At 35.9% G+C, this 20,372-nt stretch overlaps 5 protein-coding genes and 2 long non-coding RNA genes across 9 annotated transcripts, besides 3 other annotated features; 5 read left to right on the plus strand and 2 right to left on the minus strand.

The window, feature by feature from the left end:
- Positions 1–264: 264 nt before the first annotated feature.
- On the plus strand, positions 265–1,494 carry CAB1 (chlorophyll A/B binding protein 1). The gene has a single exon (NM_102733.3). It carries the CDS (start codon positions 451–453, stop codon positions 1,252–1,254), a length of 804 nt encoding a protein of 267 aa, NP_174286.1. The 5' UTR covers positions 265–450; the 3' UTR covers positions 1,255–1,494.
- Positions 1,387–9,204, minus strand: NRPA2 (nuclear RNA polymerase A2). The gene is made up of 27 exons (NM_102734.5): positions 8,870–9,204; positions 8,688–8,773; positions 8,479–8,598; positions 8,158–8,234; positions 7,847–7,910; positions 7,645–7,715; positions 7,453–7,530; positions 7,322–7,367; positions 6,981–7,161; positions 6,854–6,906; positions 6,508–6,581; positions 6,304–6,421; positions 6,020–6,107; positions 5,709–5,824; positions 5,468–5,595; positions 5,289–5,368; positions 4,608–4,849; positions 4,365–4,520; positions 4,116–4,280; positions 3,968–4,042; positions 3,757–3,860; positions 3,584–3,659; positions 3,186–3,311; positions 2,938–3,078; positions 2,651–2,863; positions 2,235–2,489; positions 1,387–2,124 (listed from the first exon to the last, which is right to left on the minus strand). Exons 1-27 carry the CDS (start codon positions 9,048–9,050, stop codon positions 1,702–1,704), a joined length of 3,537 nt encoding a protein of 1,178 aa, NP_564341.2. The 5' UTR covers positions 9,051–9,204; the 3' UTR covers positions 1,387–1,701.
- Positions 9,205–12,161: 2,957 nt separating this feature from the next.
- On the plus strand, positions 12,162–12,402 carry AT1G06303. The gene has a single exon (NR_139058.1). It is a non-coding gene; the product is annotated as an other RNA (long non-coding RNA).
- AT1G06297 lies at positions 12,162–12,402 on the minus strand. The gene has a single exon (NR_139057.1). It is a non-coding gene; the product is annotated as an other RNA (long non-coding RNA).
- A 1,675-nt stretch (positions 12,403–14,077) lies between these two features.
- AT1G29950 (basic helix-loop-helix (bHLH) DNA-binding superfamily protein) lies at positions 14,078–16,978 on the plus strand. 2 transcript variants are annotated; one of them, NM_202208.1, is made up of 5 exons: positions 14,355–14,734; positions 14,816–14,970; positions 15,104–15,277; positions 15,446–16,641; positions 16,719–16,978. In NM_202208.1, the coding sequence occupies exon 4, from the start codon at positions 15,841–15,843 to the stop codon at positions 16,594–16,596; it is 756 nt and encodes a 251-aa protein (NP_973937.1). In that variant the 5' UTR covers positions 14,355–14,734; positions 14,816–14,970; positions 15,104–15,277; positions 15,446–15,840; the 3' UTR covers positions 16,597–16,641; positions 16,719–16,978. The 2 variants fall into 2 exon arrangements, with proteins under 2 accessions (NP_564342.1, NP_973937.1); NM_102735.3 differs by lacking the exon at positions 14,355–14,734 and adding an exon at positions 14,078–14,213 and having other exon boundaries at positions 14,816–15,277; positions 15,446–16,978.
- Positions 14,878–14,955: a sequence feature (AT1G29950.uORF1).
- Positions 15,170–15,277: a sequence feature (AT1G29950.uORF2-1).
- Positions 15,446–15,484: a sequence feature (AT1G29950.uORF2-2).
- Positions 16,979–17,006: 28 nt separating the features above from the next.
- Positions 17,007–18,585, plus strand: AT1G29960 (Peptidase S24/S26A/S26B/S26C family protein). 2 transcript variants are annotated; one of them, NM_001332878.1, is made up of 4 exons: positions 17,007–17,318; positions 17,394–17,631; positions 17,945–18,055; positions 18,184–18,585. In NM_001332878.1, the coding sequence occupies exons 2-4, from the start codon at positions 17,422–17,424 to the stop codon at positions 18,229–18,231; spliced, it is 369 nt and encodes a 122-aa protein (NP_001322569.1). In that variant the 5' UTR covers positions 17,007–17,318; positions 17,394–17,421; the 3' UTR covers positions 18,232–18,585. The 2 variants fall into 2 exon arrangements, with proteins under 2 accessions (NP_001322569.1, NP_174289.2); NM_102736.3 differs by having other exon boundaries at positions 17,407–17,631.
- Positions 18,586–19,109: 524 nt separating this feature from the next.
- On the plus strand, positions 19,110–19,667 carry AGL64 (AGAMOUS-like 64; the record flags this gene model as incomplete). Its single annotated transcript, NM_001084156.1, has 1 exon — positions 19,110–19,667. The coding sequence occupies one exon, from the start codon at positions 19,110–19,112 to the stop codon at positions 19,665–19,667; it is 558 nt and encodes a 185-aa protein (NP_001077625.1).
- Between the last annotated feature and the right edge of the window lie 705 nt (positions 19,668–20,372).

A 20,372-nucleotide genomic window follows, 5' to 3' on the forward strand; every position in this document is an offset into this window, starting at 1 on the left:
ATTATCAGAAGAAGAAAAAAAAAAGAAGCATATATACAAAAGGTTTAATAAAATGTATTATACAAGGCAATTATCCAAATTTTTTTTGTTTTGGTTTACATTGATGCTCTCAGGATTTCATAAGGATAGAGAGATCTATTCGTATACGTGTCACGTCATGAGTGGGTGTTTCGCCAATCCATGAAACGCACCTAGATATCTAAAACACATATCAATTGCGAATCTGCGAAGTGCGAGCCATTAACCACGTAAGCAAACAAACAATCTAAACCCCAAAAAAAATCTATGACTAGCCAATAGCAACCTCAGAGATTGATATTTCAAGATAAGACAGTATTTAGATTTCTGTATTATATATAGCGAAAATCGCATCAATACCAAACCACCCATTTCTTGGCTTACAACAACAAATCTTAAACGTTTTACTTTGTGCTGCACTACTCAACCTCAATGGCCGCCTCAACAATGGCTCTCTCCTCCCCTGCCTTCGCCGGTAAGGCCGTCAAGCTTTCCCCCGCGGCATCTGAAGTCCTTGGAAGCGGCCGTGTGACAATGAGGAAGACTGTTGCCAAGCCAAAGGGCCCATCAGGCAGCCCATGGTACGGATCTGACCGTGTCAAGTACTTGGGTCCATTCTCTGGCGAATCACCGAGCTACCTTACCGGAGAGTTCCCCGGAGACTACGGATGGGACACCGCCGGACTTTCAGCTGACCCCGAGACATTCGCAAGGAACCGTGAACTAGAAGTTATCCACAGCAGGTGGGCCATGCTCGGAGCCCTAGGCTGCGTCTTCCCTGAGCTTTTGGCTAGAAACGGAGTCAAGTTCGGAGAGGCGGTTTGGTTCAAGGCCGGTTCACAGATCTTCAGCGATGGAGGGCTCGATTACTTGGGAAACCCTAGCTTGGTTCACGCTCAGAGCATTTTGGCCATTTGGGCCACACAAGTTATTTTGATGGGAGCCGTTGAAGGCTACAGAGTCGCAGGAAATGGGCCATTGGGAGAGGCCGAGGACTTGCTTTACCCCGGTGGCAGCTTCGACCCATTGGGTTTGGCTACCGACCCAGAGGCATTCGCTGAGTTGAAGGTGAAGGAGCTCAAGAACGGAAGATTGGCTATGTTCTCTATGTTTGGATTCTTCGTTCAAGCCATCGTCACTGGTAAGGGACCGATAGAGAACCTTGCTGACCATTTGGCCGATCCAGTTAACAACAACGCATGGGCCTTCGCCACCAACTTTGTTCCCGGAAAGTGAGCCAAGTTTTATCTGTATTTTGCTTCAGTCTTTGCTTCGTGAGTGTGAGAGGAGAAAGAGAGCTTGTTTAGATGTAAAATTTGCAAGACTTTGTATTTTTTTCATTAATCAAATAACTCGTTTTTCTCTCAAATTATCTGGCAATTACCAAATTGGATTCGTTTTATGTCCTTCGGATCACTCAATTGCAGAGTTTATTACCACAATTGAACAACTTATACATGTCAAAGTTAAGTTAATGGTATTGGAGAATCAAAAATTCATTGATTTTATCCGTACAAATCAAACACATTTGTTTAAAAATTCACTTTGACCAAAAATAGATGACGTTTTCCACTAGAAAATATACTAACAAAGCAAAACCAAAAACTGATGAATAATATATTCTTCTACACACTAGTACATTGTAAAGATCTGGTTATTTTTTTCTTCCTCTGGTGTAAAATCTTAATCAGTTACTCCTTCTCTATCGCTTAACTGAAGAGTCATCTTAATATTCATTGAAGCCAACTCTGCAGCCAAGTACCTGAACACATAGGGCATTGCAACTGTTTCCATGCCTTTACTTGTCTTGCAAGAATAGCAAGTTACCTTCTTTGGAGTTCTACCAGGAGGTAACTTTCCAATTTCTTGAATAAGCTTCTTCTGTTGAACGTTCACAACAGATGATGTGAGCAAGCTTCCACATAGCGAACACACATCTGCAATGTGGTGATCTGAAGATGTATGAAGCCTGTCGTGTAATAGATAGGAGGCTCCATGAGCAAGTAGTGAGTCTCGCTCCATTTCACCAAACCGAATCCCACCACCTCGTTTTCTTCCCTTTATTGGCTGATGAGTTAGCTGATCCACTTGTCCCGTAGATCTAACCTGTAAGCCAGAGTATTATGATTCAGATATAGCACGAAGATGAGACAAGTGCCAGTTGGAGACTATATGTCAGGATGATAAAAGAAATGAAGCCAGAAGGGTCGAAAAACCTGGAATTTGTCTGAGACCATGTGACGCAGTCTCTGGTAGTAAACAGGCCCCATAAATATCTCACACTTCAGTTCTACTCCTAAATACCCACTATACAATGTCTCGGTACCATAATGGTTGAACCCTTTTTCCTTTAACATGGAGCCAAGATCATCAACAAGCAAACTGGACTTGCTCTCCTCTTCTCCGTTTGTTTTTTTTACTGCATCACGAAACGGTGTTGCATCTACAAACTTTCCATGCAAACTACCTCCCTGTAAAAGCCGAGGATATAAGCATTACATATACTTTACTTACCAGCTAAAAATAAAAATGGGAAGGGTTCAACAACACATGAAAAGAAGATGCACAGCATCAGCGTCGATGGAACCTAAGAATCAGACAAATTTCTAAGGAGAAAAATTCTGAAGGATACCTTAGCAGCAATAGATTCCAAAAGCATAGCAATTGTCATTCTTGATGGGAAAGCATGCGGGTTAATGATGAGATCTGGACGCATTCCAGTAACTCCATTAAATGGCATGTCAATATCAGGCCACAATTGAGAACAAACACCCTTTTGCCCATGTCTACTGCTGAACTTGTCACCGATTATGGGGTTTCTGGCATGCCGGAAACGAATATTCGCCTGCCAAGAAACTCGAAAATTAGATTTTAAGCCAATTGGAATCTGTCTATGCGATAGTTGGAGTTAAACCTCACCCTTTGAGGATGTTTCTTGCTTTTCATGTCGACAGAGACAAAGTCAACTATGACAGGGTCGGTACCTTTACGCTTCATGTGCCTTGTTTTGTTAGTTACCTCATCATAGATACTACAATACGGCTCATCTGGATATAATTTCTGCGTTAAACCCAACAAATTAGTGAGTTTCTATGAAAGTTGACAAGGAAACTAAAATTAAATATTTAACTTACAGTACATAGAGAGGATAGAAAGCAGTTATTTACCTGTCCAACAGATGGTAACCCATCAGCATCGATACGAAAATGTTCTGCTTTGTTAGTACTCCTCCTAAAACTTTTAGAACCACTATCAAATCGGCTATTCTGATCTGAAAGATCAATATTTTCTGTCTGGGAGATCATATAAAGACAAGGGTTAGGAAATTAAAAAAAAATAAGAAATTTGGGTGATTTGTATAATGATACTAAATCTCTCGCTGCAACTACAAGATTTTTTTATGGGGTTCATAAAGGAACAAGTGTAGGGGACATTGACCTAGGGGACATTGACCAGGATTATGATAAAGCTCCAGACCCAAAGGAACTTATTACATCAAGCTTAAGCACTATATTCAGCTAATCAGCAGGACTCTTAATAAAGAAATGAGAATGGGAACTCGAACCTGGTATATTTGCCCATGGCACATTCCCCGCTCCACAGATGATTTGTTCAAAATCATCGCGTCTTCCATATCAAATCTGTGAGACAGGTAGGTGGATAAAAGAACAAGAGAAGAAACATTAACGAAAAAAGCTTATCACTGACAAGATCTTGTACGCAAAAGCAGTTTCTTACCCTGTATGTGCGAGGACAGCAACAATTGCATTAGTCCCTGTAGGATTCTCATCAATACTGTAAGTGGTGTATGTTTTTGTGCGGACCACAGGGGATTGAGGAGTCTGTAGCATACAAAAAGAATTTAATAATGGGACCAAAAGAGACGAAATGATCAACTGAAAATTGTACCATGTACTTTCAGCTTTCTAAGAGTAAGATAGGAAATGACCTGCAGGTGGTAAATCTTCTGGTCGGCACGAAATTGGAGTGCTTGAGTAGAGTACGCCATGGTTTGTTTCGCCATCTGTATAACTGAAAATTTAAAAAACTTCCAGCAGCATAATCATAAAAAATTTGCATCGAATTTCTAGTAATACCTGACACTGATACATGTTACGGGGACTTTGGTTATGATCTGACCAAGGTGTAAGATTAGCAACCACACTTATCATCCCGGTTGGATGAATTTCCTCGTGAGTTGCTAGGGAAGAGTTATTCCTTCCTCCATTTCCACCATCAGGACAGCTTATTTCCATAAAAACCTGGTTTGGTAGAATCTTTTTCTTTTCATTTGATTGTATACCAGGAAAGGTGGATATGAAGATAATATTGATAGGATTTGCTACCTGTTCAAATGGTCCAATCAGTTCAATATTATCAGAAGGTATAGATATATTTTTAACAGGCCTAATGAATCTTGCGGGACATGATGCCAAATACAATCCAGGGTAAGATCCACCCATGCTTGTAGGTACGTATCCCACTTCGAGGTCTTCAGGAATCTGTAAAGAAGCATTCGCATATATAGTTATTTTCTAATGAAATAGGTTGCCGTCAACAAATACTGTTAAGAAGTAAATACGCCTTACCACTGAAGGAGCCTCCACTTTCAGTCTCCGTATATAAGAGACAACTTTCGTGACTAGGTTAGAAGATAGCGTGCCTACAACTTGACCATCTAAAAGAACATGGATGACTTTTGGTGGTCCAGCTCGTACTAGCTTTGGCAATGAAGGTACCATACCCGCCCCAGTAAGAACATCAACAACTGACTTTCTTATTTTCAGAAAATCTCTGATGTTTCCCTTGGAATCGAACTGAGAAGTGATTCCTGAAAACACAATGACCAATCAGAACACAATAAGCAAAGTTGTTACTGGAAAAAAGTGACATATTAAATGGTATTACGAGTGTACACAATCCCCACTGTGGTACAATATGACAAGAACTAAACATTTAAGCATATTAATCGCATCCACAAATAGAAACTATAGATAAATGGAGAAAAAGGGAAACGAAATAAAATATGCTCTAATATAACAATACTATTTGAAACTCCAGTCTATAATAAGTTACCTTGAGAAATATAACACACTCTAACCAAACGTGATTCTATCTAAATCTCTCTAATATTTTAAAGCTTAAATAAACTATGTAACTCCAACTTGGTCTAACCAAATGTCAAGATAACAGAATAATATTGCTGAATTCAAGATGTCGTACTGAATAGCACAAAATGATGTGTGAAGAAGAGAGGTAGAGAAACTCACGGCTAGTACGAGTCATATGATTCAGTAATCCACAAGGTGTTCCATCAGGAGTGTGAACAGGGCAAAGAAAACCCCAAGATCTACAAGATAACAATAAAAGAGGAAAAATGTGAAGACTACAATTTTGGGACAGCATCAGCACATGTAGTGTTTGACAGGTAAAAAGTGAAAGAACCTACTCAGGAAGCAGCTTCCTCACAGTTGTTGTACGAAGTCCAGCAAAAGAAGCACCTCGATGAACCGCCCGGAAAAATGAAAGGAAACGGAGAAAGTTCAGTCTCTCAGCCTGAACAGTGTAACCTGCTCTCTGGTAAAGAATTGAGAAAATATATATTAGTATTGTTCTATCAAACTACATCATACTTAATGGACTTTAGCTACTAAGATTAAAAGCTTCCCAAACAAGCGACCAACTCTTACCTGCTGTAAATCCAAACCAGACTGTGTTTTCAACGCTCCTGTCTTTAACAATGTTTCAATTGACGTACCAATACTCCTGGGAGGATTTTTGTTAATAAGCTTCTTGACATCAGCAACTGCATATAATGAACGGATCATTACCGAGCACATGATATTGACTTCACAAAATATTTGTTAAAGAGAACAAGCAAATATCAGGCAGAAAATAAATGTGGATATACCAAAAAAAATGGTTTCATACAGTTTCAACTTTTAAGGAATGCAGATGATCAGAACATTGAACAGGGAAAACAAAATCAAAAGGGACTTACGGCTTTCAAAGGAAAATTTTGAGTTCGTGTTATCCAACTCATCTTTAAGAAGACTTTTACACTTCCGCAGCCATTCTTCAAGTTTTTCCTAGATAAACAATGCATGTGACGTCAATTAACTCTTTTTAATGAAAGAAAACCTTTGTCTAGTAAACACAAGAATTCATGGTTATGCAAAATAGAATCCTAGAATTTCAGAAACATTGATAATGACAAAATCACATGCTCTTATATAATGAGCCTCCACATAGATGTTTCTACCATATGGGAAAATATTTATATACCTTGAGGTAAATAGTTATAACGTGACCTGGGACTAAAATTTCCTGATTTTGCAAAGAATCCGGATTGTCAGGTAAAGAAGTCTGATCCACCAGAGAATAGAGCTTCTGAATTATGAAGCTGCGTAGCCAAAAAGAAAAAGTTGACCATAATCACACTAAAAAACTCAACGTGAAAGTCATCACGAGGCAAAAGTAAGACATTACATGAGCAAATTGAACTTGTCGTGATCATTGTCAAGGTGAACAAATAAATAATCCCTGAGCACAGCTTCAGCAACCTAAATATATAAAAATGAAGAGGAACAAAAGTAATTAGAAAGAACTTACTGTCATCAGTTGTAGAAATTGTTTACAAAATCAGAACCAATCAGAATTTTCAAGAAGCTAACAGACCAAAGCCAACCTCAAAGAAGTAAGTTATATTTTTCCAGAAAGGTTACTATTATGTAAATGAAAACAAATGCAAAGAAGATTTGCAAACAAAACTAATGATCACCACTTGTAGAAATGAAACCGGATAAGGAGGTTCAGAATGATCAAGTAAACTTACGATAGAAAGGCTTTCTTTTTTTACCCCATCAAGAACAGGTTGAAAATGCTGTCCTGTTGGTTTTACAAGTAAAAAATTAGCTTCTTAGTTTAAGAGCATGTACTTAAACACTTAGACAAGTAATCACCTAAGTGCTTCCGGCACTGTTCACGGGTAAAAAGACCCAAGTCTCGAACTTCATCAAGAATAATTTTGGCTCTCTCACGAACAAGTTGGGTTCCAATAGCTCCATCCCCTCTTCCGTAATGCTCACTGTAGCAACAGTTCAGGCTTTCGTATATTTCCTCATCGCAGGAATTCGTTAGAGCCTACGAACATATGAGGACAGATAGCAAAAATGGAGAATTGAATGAGAATTCAAAAAAAAAAGACGAAATTTGAATAAAAGAATCTCAAAACATTTCGCCTTTAAAAAATTAATGTTCTTATGCTACAGAAGACAGATTCATAGAGTCACTAAGACCATACCTTGAGAACAAGGCCGACAGGAAGCAAATATTCCCTTCCCACTATCCTGTGTCCATTAGAAATAAAGTTAACCTGTAGCTCAAATTGTAGGAAATGTCATCCACATTCCAACATCAAAAGTTAACACTTACCAAAATCCAACTCTGGCACTTCCATTGCGAAGATAATACAGTTTAACAGTAACAGATGACTGGTCGTCCCTAACACACCTAAGAATTAAGAAAAAAGAACCGCATGAAGAACTCTTTAAGATCTATTGCCACTTTAGGGGAAGATTGGCATTACTATATGCAACACATAAGGAAGAGATAAACTTCAAATACCTAGTGACAACTGCCTTGCTAGAGTATCCTTCCTTACGATCACGGAATGAGTTCCGAATCATACTTGTTGGCTATTATAAGAGATTCTTAGTCAGTTAAATTATGATACAAGGAACTTCATGGGAATACACTATACCCATAAACTTTATAAGCAAAACACTATACTCATGAACTTAGTCAGTTAAAAGGCGAGGTAGCTTACATGGTTCCGCTTTGGTGCAATAACACATCGAAACACTCTCTCAATCCCATTCAAAATAAAGTACCTATTTCAAGAAAAGCTAAAATTTATCATGATCGACTTATAGAAGGGAAGATATATCAAGAGCAACATGAATGCATAGACAAAACAGATGTTTTTAATCACACCCCAGTTTCCATTGCTATAAACATAGCTGTCATGCTTCACAAAAATACAGTTTAGAAAAAAAATCCACAGACACAAAATCACATATTAACCACAAGCCTCACAGTGGCTTTATCATAAGGTATAAGAGGTGGAAGAACATTTACCCTCCCATTTCAGAAGTTGACTCTTTACACTTTAACAGTTTCCGGCAATCAGCACCCTTTAAGCTACAAAGCTTTGACTGCAATAAAGTACGGATATCAATTTCTATTAGCTCATAAACAAAGACTTGTAATCATAAGCAAAGTCAAGAAGATAAATCATTGAGCTAAGCTTTGTTCCATTATCAGTTATAAGAACCAAATGTACAAATTAAAGCATCCAGCCATAGAAGTGACTCTCGCTTTGGGAATAGTCATATCTTCAGGAACAGAATCAAAGTAAAAATAAACAATAGCGAAATCAAATAAACAGATCACACTCACCATGAGCATAATAGGAAATTGCCCAAAATCAAACTTGTCTCTAACAACGACTCCATCATTATACTTAAAGCAAACATCAGCCATAAACGTTCCTGTGTACGAAATCTTCGCTTGCCTACACTGTTATTCATTAAACCAAAACCAAAGTTACTAACACACCAACAAAATATATAAACCTCGGAAACATGTTCAAAACAAAAAAACTTCACCTCAAAGGGAAGCAAAGGCTCTTTCCTTGATGTTGATTTAAAACTCTCCTTCTGTGGAGCAAATACTAGAGGATTTTCTAACCAAAGTATCATACTTGTCAAGGAAATCAGACACAACACAAACAAAAATTGAACATTACAAGAGCCATAGAGTAAATTCAACACAAAAAAAAAAAGGATATTGCTCAATTCATTCTCGGTGTTTGGATCGTAAACAGAAACGGGTTTGATTCGATTGAACATAACATCGAGTCCTTTCAGTGTCATGTAATCGAAAGACTCTATATGATGAGTAACGAGATTGTGAAGCTCCTTGAAGTCTTCCATCGTTGGAACCGTCGAGTCTTTCGCGTTCACAACCATGATTTAAGGTTTGCTCTCAAGCTAGGCCGGTTCTGAGGTTTGAGGAAGCTGAAATTAGGGTTTCGGAGGAGCTTTTTCTTGCCTGAGGAAATTGATGGAGAGGCGGAGAAGTCTGAGAGAGAAGGCGGCGCGAGAAAAAAGGGAAAGGGTTTTAGGAGTTTATTGAGTTTGGGTTTTACTGGTTGTCGATAACTTTCAAGTTTATTGCAGATATAATCCTCATCTTTAAAATGTTTATATTTCGAACCCTTAATTCTTAATAATTTTTCGAACGAGATTGGATACGGATTTTTACTATTTTTTGGTGAATTTCTCTATTGAACCTTAACGATATTTGGTGTTTAAGCTCACTAAAACAACGTTAATCAAGATCGAACAGGTATAAAATAAAAATACTATTATATCACATTTTTAAAAAGAGCAAAATTGATTTGCTACTAAAGCTAGTTAAGTGAAACTTTCGTGTATTGATGATATATTGGATGATGTGTTTGTTTGTTTTGCAAGATATAAGTTTAAAAGTGTGTATCTATACATACTGTTCGAAACTGATTTTTTGGGATCCACCGAGTGGTTGAATTATGCCGAAGATTTTTCGTTTGGGGAATGTCGTGTATGTTGGATTATGGTTATGGTCTTATGGATGAGCGCGATCAGACAATTTGACCGTTATAAAACAAAATTAACTAAAACTTTCGATCCGGGTCCTTTTTCTTAGCTTCTGGTTTGGGAGATGCATCAATGAGGCAATTATATGGTTTGGATGATCCTTGGGAAGACAACAATAGATTTTTCCTCGAAAAATTTTCGACGTGCAAGTTTGAAAAATGTTATGTGACTAGTCGGACAGTATTTACGATAGGAGAAGGGTAAGTATATTTTGCGTGAGTCGTGAGTTGTGTGTTGTGTGTGAAGCATAGTCTCATATTCAACGTTGGATCTCCATCCCATTAGAAACAACAATGAGAGGATCAGGATATCTATATAAGATCTCATATTTTCTACAATAATCATACCTTTACGAATATGATACCAACGTTGAAATATCACAATTCCAAAATTATGTTGTAATCCAAATGCTAACATGAATCTAATGCCGATTCATAGCTATCCAAAATGATCAAATTATGCAATAAACATAATGATATACACATCCAAACCATTTAAATGCAGTAAGACTAGTATGTAATGTTGTACCTTGCAATGGCTCGCATAATATTGTAGAACTCATAAATACTGTACTAGTTTAGAAAAACGTATCTTACTCTTGTGAATCTATTTTGTCATGCATAAGTTATAGTTATCCATTTTGATCATAATATATATATATATATATATAGTTAATTAAAATCCAATATTTTTGTCTGGACATATATATAAAAGCTTCTATTCCTTTCTTGGATCTACAAAAACCGTTCCTCGAAAGCATTGGCTTGAACATGTAAGATCTTAGCTCTGAAACGCATTCATTCTGCTGACTTACACTACGTGAGATTTTGTGTCACCAATTAGATCTCTAGAAGGGTATAACGCATTAACGCTGGACATCAATGTTGTGTATGTGAGATTTTGTGATCAAGACGTTCACCAACATAAACTCAAGTGTACATGTAGCTAGGCTTTGGTGTGTCAAAACATAATAATTTATTATTCGACCATATGATTTGACTGATTCCGTTTGTATTTGAGAGTTTATATCTTTGGCTTCCAACTAGTAAGAGTATCAGATGATATGATGATCACAAGGTAGCCATCAAAATCACCTTTATCCAACTAGTGATGTAGATTTTGAAAATTCAATCAGAACTCTCAAAAACATCATAATTGATTTCGGTCACCGGATTGACCGATTCTGATTGTATTTGAAAAAGTTTATGCATTTTATTTTTAACTTCTGAGAATGTAAGGTGATATAATAGTTAGAAATTAGTCATCAAGATCAATTTCTTCAGTAGCAGCAAGTTTTCATATTACGAGAAATAAGAGCATTTTCCATCCATAGCACTAACAAGGCCTTCCGTGAACACTAAATGTCTTATGTCAGCATTGAAAGATTTTCTTCAACACTAATACGCGTTTTCGTTAGCACTTAAGGACATTCCTCAACACTAATGGATATTTGTCACTATAAATGGTCTGTTGCCAATACCAAAGATCATTCCCAAAACACTAAAGTTTCATTTCCCTTACATTTCGACACTCGACAATTGTTATAAGCAAAAGGCAAACAAGGTACCAACAAGAATATTGATGACTTTGTAACACATTTTTTAAAAACCACACTCAAGCACTTGGTGTGTAACACATTTTTTTTACCTTCCAGTAAAAAAAATTTATACCTTACAAATAAACTTTTGTCTCTTGGTTTGTTTTACAAATTACTTACAACTGTTAACAAAGTTACATAACAACACTCCGTTATAATTGATATTTTTTTATTCCATTCATTTGCTTTTCGTCTAAACTTTTCTTTGAATCTTCTCACTTGGCACTTGGATATTCTCATACCAAAAATGCTTTTCGCTTTAGAATATTTTTTCCCTAAACAAGGCAGAAAAGGAACAGGTTTGACCTCCGTTGAAGTGTTGAAGAACACTTTTGCCATCCATAACAATGCTTCAGAAACGGTTTGGTGTTTGTGTACAATATTAGTTGCATTGTCTCGATTCTTTTAACAAGACTTTTTTTTTCCACTAAGACTTGGAACAAACATCCAGTACTTCAATCGAATGAGTTTTAACAGAAACATAATGATGGATTTAGAAAGAAGCAGCATCATGAGATTAACTATTTCGCAATGTGTGGAATGGTTTCCTTTGAAACTAATGCTGTCCATAATCATGATTTAAATTAAACCCACACGATTCGTATATATTATTTAATTTTAAACCTTAGTTACTTATTGCCAAATATCTACTTTTATTTTTCTCACCAAATATTCTTACTTGTTGTTTGTCGCTTACCAATCAAATAATAAAAAAATATTACCAAGCATACGCATGCCAACATAAACTTAAAATTACAGCTGAAAGTGAAGAGACAAGAATGATGAGTTTGGTTTGGAAATAATAAGTAATATTCTTTGGAACAAGTATGGGGTTGGGACAAGAGCCCAAAGAGAGAGAAGAGTGTGTCACTGTGTCGTCTCTAAAACTACAAATAAAAATTGTCAAAGAAGAGAGAGTTTGGTTTTTTGGTGGGAGCTATAGAGGTCCACAAAAGCTTTTCACGCGTGCTAAAGGAGCAACCAAACCAACGGTCACGATCAAGGCCGCATTAAACGGAAACCATTTGTGATTGTTTCATCCAACGGCTCACACTTTCCCTTGTTTGACTCTCTTCTGTCCATCCCCTCACGCGTGCTCCCTCTTCTTGTTTTTTTTTTTCCATTTAATTTCCACTATTTATTATTTTATCATAACATCTATTTTATTTTTATGTTTTAAAAAACTTTTCATTCAAGAAAATCCACTTACATAGTGATATACATGGGTTAAACACTGTAATCATAGTGTGTTCCATCTTTACAGAAATGGATAACATATTTTCTACATACAGTAATTCTTTTTTCCTAAAGAGAAGTTGTTTGAGTTTTTACTATCCACTTACATAGTGATATACATGAGTTTTTTAATAGACCTAATCTAAAGCATGACACCGGTCAAATAGAGTGATTTAGTAAATTTTACTAGATACAGTAAAAACTCTATAAATTAATAATGGTGAGCCATAAAATTTTATTAATTTATAGTGATATTAATTTATCCTCTAAATTAATATATATTAATTTACCGTATAAGTTAATAAATATTAATTTATAGAAATATTTACGTAAAGTACGATACTATATTCTTTTAAAAATATTTCTTAATGTAATTTTCTATATGCTTTGTTGTTTGCATATATAATTATGTTAGGTTTTTATTTTAATTTGACTTCTTTAATTTATTTTCGGTAAGATTTGTATTTGTATATCTACGACATTAACGTGAACGTAAACGTAAACATGAAAGTTAATCCAGTTTCTCTTTACACAAATCATAGTAATGCTTTCTCAAATAAAAGATTTTATAAAATCAACTATGACGGATCAAATACGCAAATAGTTATGTGAGTACAACAGAGATCATATCAGTTGTATTTTAAAAAGAGTTGTAATTATAGCTTGAACAAAAATTTCATATAAAAATTAGTCTTAAAATATATATTTAAGATCTATAATTATTAATTTATAATATTATTGGGACTATAATTTTACATAGGAATTTTAAAAAAATGATTATCTTATTATTTTATTGATTTTGGTTAATTTTTATATTGGCACAACTTGGAACCTACAAAATTTATTAATTTACCGTGTTTATTAATTTATCGAGTATTAATTTATAGAGTTTCTACTGTAATAGTAATATCCACTTTTATAGTTAGATAGTGAAATAGTTAAAGAATTACTTATGCCGAAAGAAACAGATTAAAGAAACTGAACATTATGAAAAGATTAAGAAACAAATATTTTGTTTGAGAAAAAGTTAAGAAACAATATAGGTATCACGACACTCTTATACTTTGTTGGATTTAAATAACACTACTAATAAAAATGTGTCATCTTTCTACTCCAAGATTTTTTTTTATCTAATCTAACAAGTAAAAAGACATATTTTGTCCAAGCTTTTTACCTTTTTATCTTGGATGAATCAAATTAATAGGAGTGCATTTTTTTTTTTTGAAAATTCCAAAAATTTGCGGTAAAGTTAAACATCTTTTTGCTCCACATTTGAAAAAACAAAACAAGTAGATTCACGCACGAAAAGCGTGAAACGAAATTATTAACTTTAAACAATGTTTGTTTGTGTAGTGACTAGTGTAGTGTGTGTGAGTGAGTGATTAAAGAAATGAAAATGGGCAAACCAAACGAAAAAAAACAAACCGCACCAGAAAAAGAAAGCCACGCTCGCTCGCTCTCTTCTCCTTATTTCTCTACCCTTCCCTTCTCTCTCTCTTTTTGCCACACACATCATTCTCTCTTTAGATCTTCTTCTTCTTCTCCTCTGTAACAACAAAACAAAAAAATCACTCTTTCGAATTTGATCAGATTCTTCTAAAGCTTTAGTTTTTACGCATCACCGATTCATTTGATCCAAAGGGTTTTTGATTTCTTCTACGGTATGAATGTTTTCTGCTTCTTTCTTTCTTTATACCGCCGCAATTTCTGACTTATTAGGACTTATATGTTTTTTCTTTGTCTTGTAATTAGTACTTTGACGGTATCTCATAAATAGCTATTTTATGGTTTATCAGATGATTGCTGAATTTGATTTTTCTATTGAATGTTCTGTCTTGTTTATGTTTGTTTGTGTTATTATTAATAAACTATTCATGATCGCGTAAAGATTCTTTCTTTTAACAAGTCCAATTCTTTTGTTGAGGTTTTGTTTCCTCTATGTGTTCTGTTTTGAAGCAGAGTTGTTAAGTTATTTTGATTTTGGTTTGTGATCATGAAATCGAAAAACATTTATTCTGGATCCGATGTTAATGTCTTTAGTCATGATCCTATCTTTTTGTTTGTTGTACGCAGATGCCTAAAGTTGTGCTTTTTTATTATCTGAATCAGGAATTAGAAATTTCCCATTTTTTTGTTTCTCTGTTTTGTTTTGCCAGTAGTTATTTTAGGATTCTACCTCGAAGTTAGTGCCTTTCAACTTCCTATACTGAAAATATATTAGTATTTGAATAGCGTTGGTCCTAATTTTTGTTTGTTTGTGCAGAGTTTGTGAGAAGAGGAACGGTATTTAATACACTTACAAATTTGATATTGGAAGAACCAAAGATGCCCTGGACAGCATTCTTCATGTTTTTCAACAGAACTTGCACTCGTCTGGTTGTCTTTTTCCTCGTTATTCTGTAATTTTGTTCCTTTCAGGTGAGCCAGCCTCTCATTTCACATCTTGTGTTTTTGTCTTACATTGGTACCTTGTGGAAGCAAATTTTGTTGTTGCCACCTTATATACAGCTTCTTGTGTTAAAACTATTGGCATCTCTTCCTTGTTTTGCAGGTGTTGTTTCCGGAATTCGGAATAGTTCTTTGTTGTTGTGCTTATTATACTGGTTAGTTTGTGAGAATGTGCATTGTTGGAAACAAGAAGGGAAACCGATCATTGAAGGAAATAGGAACTTTTATGATGACTACATGTTTCATTGCTAATTACCAATCCGTTCAAGTTTGCCAGGTACATGCCTCTCTTTGATTTAGTATTTCCTAACACTTCTATCGCTTAGGCAACACTGATTTATGTCATTAAAAGAACTCTATCCTCTTGATGACATGTGGATAGCTATTTGTTAGAGTATTAACCATAGTTTTTCTGATATTCAACCTTTCTTATAAATCATTGCAGGCTGAATATTTCAGACAGTTGCTTAAGCCTGTAACGTAGTCTAGCGTCTGGAGTTTTCGGAAATTGGGGTTTTGAGCGGCTATCTACTTTTGATTTCGAAAAAATTTACTGTGAGTTGTTAAAGAGTCTGGTATTCTGAAGAGCTGTCTGTGGGGGAGCTTCTGGTTTGGGGGGTAAGGGCTCTGGTGGAAACTCGTGATATCTTTAGTATGATGGCCATAACTTGATATAGCATTTGGTTCCGTGTGTCAACTTAGTGTAGTAGTAACTGAGCAGCTGGAAGCTTACAAAGGCGACAAATCGGTAGTAGAAAATATTCAAGCAGCTTGCAGTTTGAGGTGTACAACTTGTTTTTCTCTTTGCGTTTCCTTTTTTACGTTTGCACGGGTTTTCTGATGCAGAACAATCAGTTTCCTCACTTCTCAGATGAAGTGGGTGACAGAAATATGCACAACCCGTATGCATCAGGGTCATCCTATGATGCTTTGTTCCCACCATGTGCAAAGTTGCCATACCATGGTGTTGAACTTCAACCGTCTGCGGTCTGTCCAAAGAACTTTGTCATCTTCGATCAAACATATGACCGCAGCCAAGTGATGTACCATCCTGAGCTGACTCATAAGCTCATGAATACCCCTTCGTTGAACAATTTAGCTTCGACGTTTCAGAACGAGTATGTTGGGGGAAGTTATGGTAACTATGGTAACTATGAGCAAGAAGTATCCTCTTCTTATCAAGAAGATCCAAATGAGATCGATGCTCTCTTGAGCGCAGATGAAGATTATGAAGAGAATGATGATAATGAAGGTGAAGAGGATGGTGGTGATTCAGAAGAAGTCAGCACTGCTCGTACTTCTTCCAGGGATTATGGAAACACCACAGCAGAATCTTGTTGTTCCAGTTATGGTTACAACAACAACAACAACAACAACTCAAGGAAGCAGAGTTTATCGGGCAGTGCTAGTAGTAGTAACAATGATGGGAAAGGACGTAAAAAGATGAAGAAGATGATGGGAGTATTGAGGAGAATTGTCCCTGGAGGAGAACAGATGAATACAGCTTGCGTTCTTGATGAAGCTGTTCAGTATCTCAAGTCACTTAAAATCGAAGCTCAGAAACTTGGCGTTGGACATTTCTCAAACCAATCTTGAATGCTACCGATATTCGGTTCTTCCATCACTATTGTTTCTCGGGAGGTAAATCATCGGTCTAGCGCTATCTGGACCTTTCTCTTTATTTTCCTCCCTCTATACTCACTTCCTTTTGTTGGCAGGATGGTATCTATTTTATGTTTGAATCTCTCTATGTATTTTGCTTTTTGTGTGTTACTGCTTCGATGAAGAAGCAAGGTTTGAACAAGTACTTGTGGATTTGATTTGAGATTTTAATTTGTATGGTTTTACTTTCACTGTAATCATTTGACTATGAACTACAATTATCATTATGTATTTGCTTCTACATAGTTTTAAACATTTGGTCTTCCTTCTACTGAACAATGTAAGGGCCATCATTTTGAAAAGTCACGCTTATACCATAAAACGGGTCCTATACGTAACCAAAATTCAATTTCTGATGGAAATTAACTGGGTTATTAAATAACCGGGTTTATAAATTGGGTTATGATTACATTTTATTTTACACAGTATAGCTCAACGATTCGTCTCAAAGCTTCACACTTTCGTGAAATCTGCAGACTTTGTGTAGTTCTCAAATCTCGATTCGTTGGATTCAGTTGAAGAAATAGGCAATGGCGACTCCGTCGTCGTCTTTCTGGAACACAGCTTCACGAGAAGCCATGAAAAGCGGCGTGTTACTCGCGAAACTCTACTGCTTTCTTCATGTAACAACAAACTATCTCGGATTCATGGCTTATGTGAGTCAATCGAAATCTCTCTTCTTTTTTGGTGTAAATCGAATTCGTTATTGAAAATTTACCATAAAGATGTAGTCTTTTTGAGCAGGCTTATGGTCCGAGCATGACTCCGACGCTTCATCCTTCGGGAAATGTGTTATTAGCGGAGAGAATCTCGAAGCGGTATCAGAAACCGAGTCGTGGAGATATAGTTGTGATACGATCTCCAGAAAACCCTAATAAGACTCCAATTAAAAGAGTTATTGGTATTGAAGGTGATTGTATAAGCTTTGTGATTGATTCAAGGAAGAGTGATGAATCTCAAACCATTGTGGTATGTTTTGTTACTTAACCTTCTTCCTTGTTGACTTCACTTCACTTTGGTTTTGCTTATGGATGAGATTTTTGAATGTTGTACTTAGAGAACTGAGTTTGAAGAAGGTAGATACATTGTTGAGAAATTGAGTGATCAGAGTTGAAACAAGTTGTTAATTAGTATTGAGCTCGATTTAGCTGATTGCAATTCATGGAAAATTTTGAATCTTTTAGCAACGTTAGTGTTATTGGTGTATATTACAATTTCCTTTGGATTGTTTAGTTTGTTGGATTAATGGCGAATTGATCTTTCGATGTTTTTTTGGTTTTAGGTTCCTAAAGGACATGTCTTTGTTCAAGGTGACTATACTCATAACTCACGAGACTCAAGAAACTTTGGTACTGTACCTTACGGTCTTATTCAAGGCAGAGTGCTTTGGAGGGTATAAACTTTTTGTCATTAACTTACAAATATAGTTAGATTATCTGATTTCGGAACTTCAAATGTGTTATTTGCATTTGTTTTGGTAAATCTATTTGGCTAATCTTCGGTATGTATAATAATGTGTAGGTTTGGCCATTTCAAGATTTTGGACCGCTTGGACCAACCCCAACTTAGCATACGAGTTAGCTTGGTCATTAGGCCAATGAGATGACCGAGGCAGATTGGTAGTATGGTTAATCGTTGTTGCCGAGTGAGTCTGGCTCATGACTGACTATGAGATGCAGGATCATCATACCATTCACGAAGATGGGAGAATCTAAACGCTCAGGAAAAGTGAGTATATGGTTTAGACTTGAGAGCACGTAACATTATGTATTTTTGGTCTGACGCTGTATGTGAGAGTCGCCTCTGTATCAAAAAGTTAAAACAAACATCGAATGTTTTGTGTGAAGCCAAGATTATTCATGGGAAAATCTTATAACCATTTAAAAATACTACTTGATCAATAGCATTTCCCCACATTTTAAAGATTGCTCTATTTTCACTTAAATCAATCATGGTGATACCAATTGGTGGTAACGTCAAGTTTGTCAAGCCAAACTGTAGGGATTTTCTTAATTGTGTGTCAAATAATTTTTAAAACAATCATTGTGATTTATTTTCTGTTTTCCCACATATTTGATAGTTATTTAAAATCGTAGTTTCGACTATCACAATTTTTACCAATTGGTTATAAAAATTTATATAGTCAAAGTCCTTACAAAAAAAGTTTTTCCAGTCAAAGTCTCTACATCCAACATTAACAATTGTTATCAATCAACCATAACTATGCGGATAATCAATATTACCAACCTTCCAAACATTAATCTAAGAATTGACTAACTTTTATGCAATTTAAATTACTACCATTTTTCCATCTATATAAACCCTATCTTGCACCCACAAAAAAAACATATTCCTTGGCTAAAGCCAAAAACAGCAAACAAATACTTAGTTTAAATTTCTCTTATTTTTTTATAGCCAATAAACTCATAATTTTGTTTTTCTCCAAAATGAAACCCAAGAAAACCAAAGGAAAACAAAGGATTAACATCAAGAAAATTGAAAAAGACGAAGACAGATTGGTCACATTGTCTAAGCGTCGAAATGGTATCTACACTAAACTCAGTGAGCTTTCCATTCTCTGTGGTGCTGAAGTTGCGTTTCTCGGGTATTCTTGCTCTGGAAAACCATACACATTCGGCAGTCCGTCCTTCCAAGCCGTGGCAGAGCGGTTTCTCAACGGCGAGGCCTCGTCGTCTTCTTCATCATCGTTGCAACGATCGGTCATGAATGCTCATCAGCAAGCGAAGATTCAAGAGCTTTGCAAAGTATACAATAGATTGGTGGAGGAGATAACGGTGGAAGAAGTCAAATTAAAGAAGACGGCTGCATTGGCGGAGATGATGCCCATGAATGAGGATGCGTGGTGGAAAGTGGATCCAAATGACGTGAAGGATCGCGAAGAGGTGAAGAAGATGATGGAGAAGCATCAAGAGCTCTATGAGAAACTGTGCGAGGAAGCTGCTTCAAGGATCAAGAGAGGACATGATGAGAATAATAACAAATGATCCATAATCAAGATTTTAATTAGTAGATCATTTGTGATCATCACTAGTTAATTATGAGTCTTAAGAATTATGTTTTTTTTTTGTCTTTTGTTTTTTATACATTATGAATTGTTATTATTTTCTACAACATCCAGTCATGGGTTAATGAAACCGAAATATTTTGTTTGAATAGATGTCATCTTTGAGTTTAACAAAATCTTATCAAAACAGAAAGAAAAAAGTATTATGTAGTACTATAATACTCTTCAATTTTTTATTTTTTTTTATCAGGTGAACGACCTGTGTCCCCATGAGAAGTTTCATATACGCTCACAACTCCACAGAATTCGGACCTCGACTCCAATCTACACCAAATGAAAGTTCCAAACCTCAGTTCCCCTAAATCAAAAGTTCAAATCCTCGGTCCACAAAATTTTGAATTTTGTGGTTTATCGTTGGTTTATTGTACCCGTGGAACTGAGGTTTGGAACTTTCATTTGGTGTGGACTAGAGTCGAAGTCTGGATTCTGTAGAATTATGAGCGTATATGAAACTTTCTACGGGGACACAGGTCGTTCACCCTTTTTTATGAAAGATAAGTCATGAAAGATTTTGTAACATATTAAACTGTGTGAAAAATGCTGCTACAAGTATTAAATAAGCCCATATGCTTTTGGCCCATATAGGTTTAGTTGTTTTGTAATTTTTTAGCCTGTCTTCTGATTT

Source organism: Arabidopsis thaliana, assembly GCF_000001735.4.
Source record: "Arabidopsis thaliana chromosome 1 sequence".
NCBI lineage: Eukaryota > Viridiplantae > Streptophyta > Magnoliopsida > Brassicales > Brassicaceae > Arabidopsis > Arabidopsis thaliana.